The sequence below is a fragment of the Ranitomeya variabilis genome, chromosome 1 (assembly GCF_051348905.1).
Source record: "Ranitomeya variabilis isolate aRanVar5 chromosome 1, aRanVar5.hap1, whole genome shotgun sequence".
Lineage (NCBI taxonomy): Eukaryota > Metazoa > Chordata > Amphibia > Anura > Dendrobatidae > Ranitomeya > Ranitomeya variabilis.
The window spans coordinates 671,336,076-671,348,454 of record NC_135232.1 but is presented as its reverse complement, the minus strand read 5'-3'; the positions used below and the strand labels follow the sequence as shown (position 1 = coordinate 671,348,454).

Genomic DNA, 12,379 nt, shown 5'->3' with positions numbered 1-12,379 from the left:
GTTGCCAGAGTTAGCTTCATGCGGTGTGGTTCAGGAGTGTGAGAAATGTATCTAAAGACTGTTGCTTGGTTTTGATTGTGTGGAAATCCTTTTCTTCTCCTACTTTAATTTTTCCATTCCTCTACTCCCCGGGTTTACCTCTGTTGTTTGTGAGAGCATATTTGTATGATTGGTATTTTCCTATATCCCTGTGTGTATTCCCTTGTTAGTCTAGTTGGTGTATTAGGGTACACTACTACTCCCTTCTTCTATAGTTGAGGGAAGGATATAGACTGAGGGTGGATTCAGGAGCCAAGGCAAGGTACGTGGCCCCAGCATCTTCACCATCAGAAGTAATCCGGGGGACAGGGTGAGATAGGGCGCCTCTAGCATTAGGGACAGGGAAGGAGCCCCTGGCCCCAGGGTATCCGGTAAGTCGTGACAGCGACATTCCCACTATGAGTTGTTGATGAGTTTTGGGAAAAATACAAGTAACCCATCTTACTTAATGGGTGCAGAAAATCTTCATCAAAAAGCTCATTGTGGGAATGTAGCCCAATAGGCTAGGAAATGTAGCGTTATTTATTCCGCAGCATGTCAATTTTTTGTGCGGATTCCGCAGCGGTTTACACCTGCTCCTCAATAGGAATCCGCAGGTGTAATCCGCACAAAAACCGCGGTAAATCTGCTGGTAAACCGCAGTGTGGTTTACCTGCGGATTTTGCAAAAACAGTGCGGAAAAATCTGCACACCAATCTGCAATGTGTGCACATAGCCTTATAAGAAAAAAAAAATATTTGTGGCAATTTATTCTGCTGTGGATGAGCCGCGTTTCGACCACATCACCGGCTGCATGGTGTGACCGCGTAATAAAGGCTCCTACGGGGTTTTTGGATCGGATTTTCATCAGAGTTCAGTCAATGTCCATTTTTACAGTCAGTGATTGATTTTTTTTTTTTCTGGAAAAATAAATCCGAAAGCTTCTCCTATTCATATTAATCATGGACAGCTCCAGATTGTATACTGATTCCATCCGGGTGCTGTCTGTGATTTTCACCGACCCATAGACTCTTATTGGGTAATTTTGATTTATTCCTCCGATCATAAGCAGCCATGTCTCTGTGATTGATTTTTTTTTTTTTTGCTGATACATTCTGCAAACATACACTGACTTCTGAACAGCCCCATAGACTATAATCGGCTCTGTATGTGAGAAACGCCTCTGAACAAGGCTGCCTTTCTGCCATGTGAAGGGTTAATCTCATCTCATCCAATTAAGGCATATTCACAGGAAATGTCCAAACTGTCTGCTAGATGCGAGTCCCACCAATGGCCAGACGTGTACAAGGGGGAATCTTTACACCTGTAACATTTGCTGCCCTTTTTTGCACTGAATTAGTCACATGAGGGCTTGTTGGTGGGACAAGTTGTTTTTTTAATGGCATAATTTAATTTTACCATAAAATGTATTAAAAAAAATCATGAACAAACCATGGCCTGTGGAATGGAAAAAAACACTTCTACAATTTTCTGGGTTTCATTTAAGTGTAGTAACATAAAGCAATAGTACACATGAAAATCAGACACTTAGGATATAATATAGTCAGAGATCGGCTTCTGTCTCCCCCAGGGCAGATCGATCACTCTCATCTCTCGGGTACATTCTGCATAAGGTGAAGACGTATTCTCCCATTACTGAGGTAGGAGATGACAGTCGGTGCTCATAATGTTCTTTGGAGAACTGTAACTGTCTCTTCAGGAGACCGTACGGCAGAATATCAGTCCTGGGATGAGAAAGATGGAGATTTCTCTGATAAGGTATATTAGAAAGTTTCTTATTTTCATGTGTATTATTGATTTATGAAAAAATAAATACAATGATGGTTACTCTCCACTATCAATAGGATAAGGAAAACTGGCTGAAGGTCAGATCTCTTGTACCACAAGTGATCTCAAGATGGGTCGGTGGTGGTCCCAACAGTTGGCCCCTCAGTGATCAGCTTCACTATACTATGGATAGGGGTTAACTTGCAGTTTTTTGGGGAAAAAAACACCCTTTGATTTTTATTTTTCTCCTGTGGATCTGTACAGTTAGGCTGCCATCACACTAGCAGTATTTGGTCAGTATTTTACATCAGTATTTGTAAGCCAAATCCAGGAGTGGGTTATACACACAGAAGTGGTGCATATGTTTCTATTATACTTTTCCTCTGTCCCACTCCTGGTTTTGGCTTACAAATACTGAGGTAAAATACTGACCAAATACTGCTAGTGTGACAGCAGCCTTAGTGCTATAACATTTAGGCTCCATTCACACCTGCGTTTAGAGTTCTGTTTGTCACAGACACATTAGAATATCAATATGACTACTTCAATACAACTGGATTGTTTCATTGGTTCCTTCTTTAGTGTTCTGTAATACTAGGAGAGACCAGCAGGTGGCGCTGTCCTGTGCTGCAGAACATGGAGCGCGCTGGCGGCTAGGCAGCTGCTGTGAGCCATGTGACTTGTGCTTACGTCACGTGACGTTATTAGAGTAGTAAGACTAAGATGGCGGCGACTACGATGAGAGGCACGGTATGGAGGTGTCTGCGGGACTTTTCAGAGGAGGTCCGAGGTGAGGGTAGCGAATGGAGATGGCCACGTGTACTCGCTATTCTCAGCTGTAGGTGCTGCTGCTGGCGCGGTTTATATCCCTGTTATTGACATCTACAGTGAATGTAAATCTCGTGTCACACATTAAATACATTTGTGCAAAGTGTGCAGACAGCCGCCACTAGGCGGCGCGTACTATAGCGCTCCCATTCATTTCAATAGCGGCTGTAAAATGTGTCAGCATAAAGTTCTCCCCCTAGCGGCTGATGTATGCAACTTAACTTGTATTATAAAAGAAATGTCATTAGAAAACTAGTGATTTTTTTTTTTTTTTACTTTTTTTTATATCTATAATATAAATATCAATATGGTGATATTTCCATATTCTCTGGGTGTGTGGAATGAACTAGTGTACATTGGACACTACGGTGTTTTCGATACATATGTAACACATAATGGGCCGACACATCAGAATTAAAGGTGTTTTCCTGGTGTCTGATATTGATGACCTATCTTTAGGTTATCAGTATGATCTGTGGACACCTGGAGAAGCCATCTGGGGGCCCCAGAAATGTGTGCATCGCTCCTTTATCGTCTGCACTTCTTCATCTGTTACAATGAGGAGAGACGTTCATGTGCCTGGCAGCTGTCTCCTTCTTATGGTCACCAGTAGGGATGAGCAGACGTATGGCTGTTTGGGTTTGACTGACCCTTAGTCCAAAGTTCGGTTGGGTTGAATTTGAACCTGAACCCCATAGATGTCAATGAGGACCCGAACTTTGCTGCTGTAAAAGGTCTCTCTCTTCCTGTAGACGTTTAGCTTGTGGACACGGATTGGGACATTTCTGGTCTGACTTCTTTCTCTTTAGCCTCTGATGTGCGCCGTTCCCTTTTCTCCTTTCTCCCAGATCTACATGGCACCGACTGTGTTCCATATCTAGAAGAGCCGCCGTCTCCTCTGCAGTTTCATAGAGAATGGCTGAGTCCAAACCGACCGTGTATTATCCGCAATGCCTTTAACCACTGGCCAGCGCTGCACAGATGGACATTGGATTACCTCCGGTACGGGAGCTGTAGTTCTTATAGAGTTCAGGTATCAGTGATGTTTCTGCCGCTTTGTCTACAGATAACTTTGACTAACTCCGATCATGTAAAAAATAACACGTCACTTGCTGGTCTTCCTCTCAATAATTTGGCATCAAGATTGTCCAGGTCAGTAAGATTATGGTGATACCAAACTAGTAAAAAAAAAATTATTATTTTGGTAGTGAAAAAAAAAAAAAATTTGTAAGAAAAAAAAAATATATATTTTATATTGCCACCATAATGTTTTAATTTTTTGGGTTGTTGGTGTGTGAGGGCTTATTTTTTGCCTTGTGAGCCGCCATTTTTATCAATACTATTTTTGTATGAAAGACATTTTCGTTGCTTCTTGGTCATTTTTTTGCGACTTTACACCAACTTAAAAAAAAAAAAAAAAAAAACACCAAACTTTTGGTGTTGATTTTTTTTTTTTTTTTCCTTTACAGAGTTTTTCGTTTTGTAATCTCGGACTTTTATGGATTCAATAGTACCACTATGTATTTTTTTTTAATCTCTTTATTCTGAATGGGGGAAAAGAGGGGTGATTTGAATTTTTGTGTTTTTAATATTTTCATTGTTTTTCAAAATTTAGTTTTTCCACTTTTTATTGTATTTGTTAGTCTCCTTGGGGGATTTGAACCTGCGATCATCTAATCACTTGCTCTATATTTAGTCTACTCGCTTACATAGCACCATTAATTCCGCAGCGCTTTACATACATTATCATCACTGTCCCCATTGGGGCTCACAATCTAAGTTCCCTATCAGTACATCCTTGACAGCTGACTTGTAGCTTTTGTTTTTTTTGTTTTTTTTCACATGAAGGGAATGTGTAGGATCCAAGGCTGTGAGTGTGGCCGTCACTCCCAACGGCTACGCAGATGCCGTGTACGACAACAAGTTTGTGATGCCGGAGGAGAGAACAATGAATTTTGCTGATGTTCTGGATGTTATTGAGAAGAGGACGACTTCTCGGGGTGTCTTCTACATCCAGAAACAGTGCTCCAACCTGACCGAAGAGTTTCCTGAGCTTGTAGGAGATGTGGAGAGTCATATTCCTTGGATGAGTGAGGCACTAGGTAAAATGATGGTGGTCAATCACTGGAGGCTTCCTTGCCCCCAAGTTTGGGTGCTCTTCTTTTAGTGCATTTTTTTTTTTTTTTTTTCCAAGTCACAAAATTTTGGCGCAACGCAGAATTGCATAAAAATGTTCCAACTTGTGGTATTTTCAGGCAGCTCCGCCAAAATGGGTTTATCTGGGGAGGAGACGGGGCATAGCTACTCTGCCCATCACATTTTTCAAAACTGGCTGGGTTTTTATGCCAGAAATGTTACCCTCCTCCGGTAGCATTTCGGGCAAGGTGCACGCCACCAATAAAATGCACCAAACTCATTAAGAGATGCACGCCTACTAATGAAGATGGCACATCTTATTGCTATATGCTTCTCGTTAAGACTTGTGTACAAAACGTCATTCCTAATGGGGGGACGTTGTCTCCAATTCATCATGACTTGCACTTTGTGAAGGTCATGCTGGAGGTGCACACCTCTTAAAGAATTTGGTACATGTTTTAGTTGCCAGGTGCCATTGCAAAAAAATATTTGCTCCAGTCACAGATTGAATTACATTTCTATTGTAACTTACAACACTTTTGTACCTTAAATGCGACTGAATTTATCGGCCATGCTCAACCACCTGTTCCCGGGTAAGCTGTAACCAGTGTACAAAAAAGTAGGTGAACCTAGTTGGGACTCTAGTCAAGAATGCCAAAAGTCACAAAACTTTTGCACAATTGTGAGTTGCCTCAAAAAGTTTGTGACATTTCAAAAAGTGTTTTTTTTTTCCAGAATTCAGATGAAAACTGATTGTTGAATCTGCTCCATAAACTTTTACATTTGCAAGGATTTACTATAGTCTCAGTGCTCTGCATCCACAAAAGCCGGTCGCCCTCCTGCTGTTGTGAAGCACCACCTGCCTTGTTGAAATCGGACCAGACTAGTCCATGTAACTAGGGATTGATGAAAGATGTTTGTTCTCTTATTGGTACAGGGAAGCGTCCTGATGCTGTGAATTTCTGGCTGGGAGAATCTGCAGCGATAACGTCCTGTGAGTACACACAAGTGCCGCTATCAGGATTAGTATAGGCATGTATTCTGGGCACACTATATCATGTGGGCCCTTTACTTTATCTTTGGAGGATCTCCTCACTGTGTACGTGCACATTGATGTTAGTCTCTCATGTTGGGTGACGATTTATTGGAGGGTAGCTCCTCCTGTCTGCCTGTTTTGTCAGATCTACCCCTCTTCTGGGCACAGAATCTGGCTGAGTAGTCGTGAATCGGTTGATTGTTTGTCTGTGTCTGAGCATGCACGTCGTGTCTGAGCATGCATGCCGTGAACATGATTAGTCAGCCTTCACTTTGCCTGTGACACTAACTGTACAGACAAATAGCCCGCACCTAGAAACTGGACTTCATAAAGCCCCATCTTGCAAAGAGCAGAGGTGCACATGCTCAATTTCCTCCCAACTCATTGTCTTTGAGACTGCTAGGCATAGAATGCAGAGCCCATACTTTCTCCAGCAGTCACGTAGACAATGAATGATGCAGGCCTCGAGCATGGGCACCTCTGTGCCATGGAGGACTGTACGCCTTTATAGAGCCAGGTTCCAAAGCGTTGTTTTCAGGTTCGTGGGGGCTCCAGTAGACTTTTTAGTGGATAACTTAATACAATACTCACAAAAATGTAGGGATATTTGACTTTCAGGTGAAATTGATGGAAAACATAAAAAGTTCCCACTACAGTGATATTTTCTCGTGAGAGTCGGACATTTAAGTAGAAGAATCAATGATGATTCATTCATCTCAAACAATTTATTGAAACAAAAGCCAAGAACAGTGGTGGTTATATGGTGGATCTCCGAAAACTTGTCACGAGGCCTTGAGCATTAATTCCAGCTGACAACGTGTCCTGCTGTTCATAAGGCGAGTTATTGTCTGCGGCGTGGTGTCCCACTCTTCTTGAAGGGTGGCCCTCAAGTCATTTGAGGTTCTGGGGTACAGATTTACGAGGCTCTACACGGCGACTCAGCTGATCCCATAGGTTTCTGGAGACATATGCCTGGAGACATTGCAGGCCGCTCCATGTAAATGCCCCCAGTCTCCGGCAGCCGTTCCCTAATGATGGGACCTCGATGAACTGGAGCATTGTCGTCCATGACAATGCAATTAGGCCTGTGTTGTCCGTGCAGAGGTACAATGACTGGATTAGTGAGGTTATTCTTGTAGTGTAGGGCAGTTCTGTACTGACCAGACCACCTGCCCACCCTGTAACACCATCACAGGCTCGCCTGGTGACAAGTGGCCAATGCACAACACTCTCCTAGGGGTAATTTTTCACAATGAAGCGGTCATCGGTGTGGGATGTGGCAGAGGACGTCCACTTCTCTGCCGTTCTGTGACTCTTCCTGTATCTCTGTTGCACCCTGCTGATGACTCTGTGACTATCTAAGCTCAGGGGCCACTTTTGTTTGAGAACATCCTGCTTTTGAAGCTTTGCAATGGTGAGAGAGTGTTTATCAATTGTTAGGTGTCGTCTTGGTCTCCTGATGTCAAAATGTGACCAGAGTGATGAGGACGACTGTTAACCATTCTGACCCTGAAAATGTATTGGGCGACTCATGGATTAAACACTTGTGAATTTTGCCATTAAGCTCCTTGTTAGAGAACAGCAACTTGTGCAAAAAGTACTGGGACACTGAACAGTTGGTCATGGGTGTTCAGAGACGTCACATTCAGTTCACCTGAAAAGGTTAGAGGGCATTTTAGGATTATCCTGAAACTTCACCCGAAAGCCATATAGCACTTGTGAGGTGTGTATATTAGGACTAACCCTTTCATCTGTGCACCCTGTACAACACCATTTCACAGTTCAGATATGCCCTAGACACTTGGATCTATCTGCTCATTAATTTTTATTGCAAAAACAGAAAAGAATGCTCATTCACGTTCTGTTACTTTGGCAAAAAATTTAGTTGGATGGAGCAGATTTCCTACAAGTGAACCTGTGGCTGACATGATGCCCGTTTCTTCCAGTGCACAAAGATCACTACGAGAACCTCTACTGCGTCATTTCAGGAGAGAAGCATTTTGTTCTTCACCCACCCAGTGACCGCCCCTTTATACCTTACGGTATGTCCAGTGTAATCATGTGTCCATCAGTCTCTGTATGGGACTTTTCCCCATAATTATCATTAAACAATGGGCCATATGTCACAGGCTGGAGTCATGTAGTTTCTCTAGGGTGTGCCATCTTTTTGTGATTGGTGAGGGGGTCCATCTTCTAGACCCCACCACCCATCCTGAGTCTCCGTCACTTTTTTTTTTATAGCACAGAATGATGGTCTGTACCCTGCCATTTTATATGTAGATTTTGTTATGGCCTCCTTTTGCTCTTTCTCGTAATAAACACGTGACAATGATGCTTACAAGGTTTTTTTTTTTATTTGCATGTTTTAGAAACGTACCAGCCGGCCACATATAGGGTTAATGAAGATGGGACATTTGAGGTTATAGACCAGGAGCATGCAGACAAGGTAAGTCATAGAGAACGGTCTACCATGTTCATCTCCAGGATGTGGGACATTCTATTTATTCCCATAATGGCTGTAGAAATGTAAAGAAGTGACAGCTTTGGTTTTTAGAGAATATTTTCCGAAAGAAAAAGCTTTTGCAGATTCGACCCATGCACCACTGATCTTTTGGGTTGTCGGATACAAATGAATAATACAACGCGAAGGGGAATGTGTGCACCCTGCTGGGTGACAAGTCACTACAAAATCTGCAATCTCTTCATCAGGACTGGGGCAGACGAATGTCTATCAGAAAGTTTCTGCAGGAGACCACTTTATATTTGGAGCTGGAGACCTGCAGCCGATTCGTCCTCAGACCATGATTGTCGGCCTTAGGATATTTCATACTGATGTCTATGAAAAGATTAATTGCATGGCTAAAGTGGAAATTTTAGATGCATCCTGGAGCGGTATGACTAGTTCCTAAAGTCTGCAGTGATACCTTCAGTCTCCATTCAGTGCAGAGAGCCCTGTAAACGTCATGTATGAGTTTGATGATTCACAGCTGTCGGCCTTGTGCGCTTCCTTAGGTTCCTTGGATTCCTGTTGACCCTCTGGAGCCAGATCTGAGTTTATATCCAACGTACGGTGAAACCCGACCTCTGCATGTGACGGTGAAGGCTGGAGAAATGCTGTATCTGCCTTCTCTTTGGTTTCATCATGTCCGCCAATCCCATGGTTGTATAGCAGGTGAGGTATTATGGGTTTGTTTATTTAAAAAAACAAAAAAAACAGCAAAACTATGCTTTACTCACCCTCCCCGAGTCAGGCTCTGAGGATGTTATTGTCTGCATCACTGAATTGACAGGAATGGCGCTGCAGCCAATTCATGGCTTGTACTGGCAACTTGGCCAGAGCCACTGAGCTCACTGACTGCAGCGCTAGCGATATGTCAGTGCTACAAACACTATCAGACCATGGAAGCAATGGGAGAGACTCAGCAGTGGACCTGAGGAGGGTTTGTTTCATTTTTTTTTAAAGGGAACCGGTCACCCCCAAAATCGAAGGTGAGCTAAGCCCACCAGCATCAGGGGCTTATCTACAGCATTCTGTAATGCTGTAGATAAGCCCCCGATGTATCCTGAAAGATGAGAAAAAGAGGTTAGATTATACTCACTCAGATGTAAAGAGTTGTGCAGTAGTCAAGAGTGAGCATGCGCTGGTGTGTTATCTGAGCATGCTCGGGTGCTAACAGAGTGTCTTTGGCGTGCTCGAAAAATATGTCCCCGCAGCTGCTCGACAGCCGCAGCACATGCAGGGATTGTCTAACAAACAGTCAATCCCCGCATGTGTTATGGTTGATAAACAGCCGTGAGACATGCAGCCACAGGGACTTGAACATAGTATTTGGGCACGCTGAAGTAACTCGGTTAGCACAGGAGCATGCTCAGATAACACCTTATCCCAGCATGCTTGTTCATCACTATTGTCCAGCACTCCTCGTTTCTGCATTGGGCATGGAGAGATGACGCTGTACACCTGGAAGGATGAATGCAGATTTCTCATCTGCTACTTAGCAGCATCTCTACACAGGGAATGCAGAAGTAAATATCACTACACGACCTCCCGTCTATACAACCACTGGCAAAAATTATATAATCACCGGCCTTGGAGGATGTTCATTCAGTTGTTTAATTTTGTACAAAAAAAGCAGATCACAGACATGGCACAAAACTAAAGTAATTTCAAATGGCAACTTTCAGGCTTTAAGAAACACTAAAATAAATCAAGAACAAAAAATGTGGTAGTCACTAATGGTTACTTTTTTAACCAAGCATAGGGGAAAAATTATGGAATCACTTAATTCTGAGGAAAGAAATTATGGAATCACCCTGTAAATTTTCATTCCCAAAACTAACACCTGCATCAAATTAGATCTGCTTGTTAGTCTGCATCTAAAAAGGAGTGATCACACCTTGGAGAGCTGTTGCCCCAAGTGGACTGACATGAATCATGGCTCCAACATGAGAGATGTCAAATGAAACAAAGGAGAGGATTATCAAACTCTTAAGAGGGTAAATCATCACGCAATGTTGCAAAAGATGTTGGTTGTTCACAGTCAGCTGTGTTTAAAATCTGGATGAAATACAAACAACATGGGAAGGTTGTTAAAGGCAAACATACTGGTAGACAAAGGAAGACATCAAAGCGTCAAGACCAGAAACTTAAAGCAATATGTCTCCAAAACAGGAAATACACAACAAAACAAATGAGGAACGAATGGGTGGAACCTGGAGTCAACGTCTGTGACCGAACTGTAAGAAACCGCCTAAAGGAAACGGGATTTACATACAGAAAAGCTAAACGAAAGCCATCATTAACACCTAAACAGAAAAAAACAAGGTTACAGTGGGCTAAGGAAAATCAATAGTGGACTGTGGATGACTGGATGAAAGTCATATTCAGTGATGAATCACGAATCTGCTTTGGGCAAGGTGATGATGCTGGAACTTTTGTTTGGTGCCCTTCCAATGAGATTTATAAAGATGACTGCCTGAAGAGAACATTCATATTTCCACAGTCATTGATAATATGGGGCTGCATGTCAGGTAAAGGCACTGGGGAGATGGCTGTCATTACATTTTAAATAAATGCACAAGTTTATGTTGATATTTTGGACACTTTTATTATCCCATCAATTGAAAGGATGTTTGGGGATGATGAAATCATTTTTCAAGATGATAATGCATCCTGCCATAGAGCAAAAACTGTGAAAACATTCCTTGAAAAAAGACACATAAAGTCAATGTCATGGCCTGCAAATAGTCCGGATCTCAATCTGATTGAAAATCTTTGGTGGAAGTTGAAGAAAATGGTCCATGACAACCTGACTACCACATTTTTTGTTCTTGATTTCTCTTAGTGTTTCCCAAAGCCAGAAAGTTGCCATTTGAAATGACTTTAGTTTTGTGCCATGTCTGTGATCTGCTTTTTTTTCTACAAAATTAAACAACTGAATGAACATCTTCCAAGGCTGGTGATTACACAATTTTTGCCAGGGGTTGCACTAACAGACATGGCACATAAAAGTATGTTCAGGTCTGTTGCTGAATTGTCTCATTCATCTGGAAGATACTTGCAGGAATCCATGCATCGGCTGCACAACCCTGTTGTCCAGCACAAAATGTAGCATTCAGGGCCACTAGACATTGCAATCTTTATAATTAATGGTTGTCTTTTCCCTTTTCAGTGAATTTCTGGTATGATATGGAGTATGACCTGAAATACCACTATTTTCATCTTCTGGATTCTCTCACTAAAAGCATCGGAAACCTGTGAATGGGCCAGGGACATTAGCATGGCCAAAGAACAGCTAAGCATCCATGTGCCATGAGACAGAGGTGACCCTGTGCATGCAGGGACGAGGCTCTAGACTTTGGAGTATCTGATTGTGAAATGCTGGATAGGAATTATTCTTTCCAAAATATGAATATATATACGCTCACTCTCTAATAAGGGAGCAGAACATCACACTTCAAGTGATGCCTAGCGATCTTTCACAAAGGGACTAATCCATGTGCACCACCTTTCATAATTTGCGTGTCCTGATTGCGGAGATTGTCTCTCCCTATTTGTGTATAAGGAGCGCTGAACAGGCAGAAACCAAAATTAGTCGCCCTGCAGACACGTCAGAAATTCGGAGCTTTTTAAAATTTGGGACCCGTTGTGTATTTCATGCTGCTAGCTTCCCCTTAACACACCCCATTGGGGGACATTGGAAAAGAAATGCCTTGGGGGTCTATTCACACATTGCAGTGAAATCACTTCTTTTTTTTTTTTTTTTTTTTTTTTAAAGACCGTGGCTAAAAAAAAAAAAAAACACACAATTTTACGGATTTAACCTAAAATTTATCACTTTTTCAAAAGCGAATCTACCTCTTAAAGACCAATTCATACACAGCAGCAGATATGTTGCAGAAATGTCAGCCACGGTCCCATACTTCTGACAGTTTCAGAAATCTGTGCGCATACTGCAGAAGAAACTCAATTGCGGGCAGTGCGGCCACCCTGTTGTGAATACAGCAAGCCTCTGCCGTCTGTTCTGCACCAGCTGCAGGAAAACTACATTTCCCAGCGTCCCCCGATAGACC

General features: G+C 42.5%; 1 protein-coding gene across 1 annotated transcript; it reads left to right on the top strand.

Moving 5' to 3' along the window:
- Positions 1–2,531: 2,531 nt before the first annotated feature.
- On the top strand, positions 2,532–12,102 carry JMJD7 (jumonji domain containing 7). The gene is made up of 8 exons (XM_077264077.1): positions 2,532–2,596; positions 3,483–3,636; positions 4,483–4,736; positions 5,708–5,764; positions 7,753–7,848; positions 8,176–8,252; positions 8,819–8,978; positions 11,479–12,102. Exons 1-8 carry the CDS (start codon positions 2,545–2,547, stop codon positions 11,565–11,567), a joined length of 939 nt encoding a protein of 312 aa, XP_077120192.1. The 5' UTR covers positions 2,532–2,544; the 3' UTR covers positions 11,568–12,102.
- The last annotated feature ends 277 nt before the right edge of the window (positions 12,103–12,379 follow it).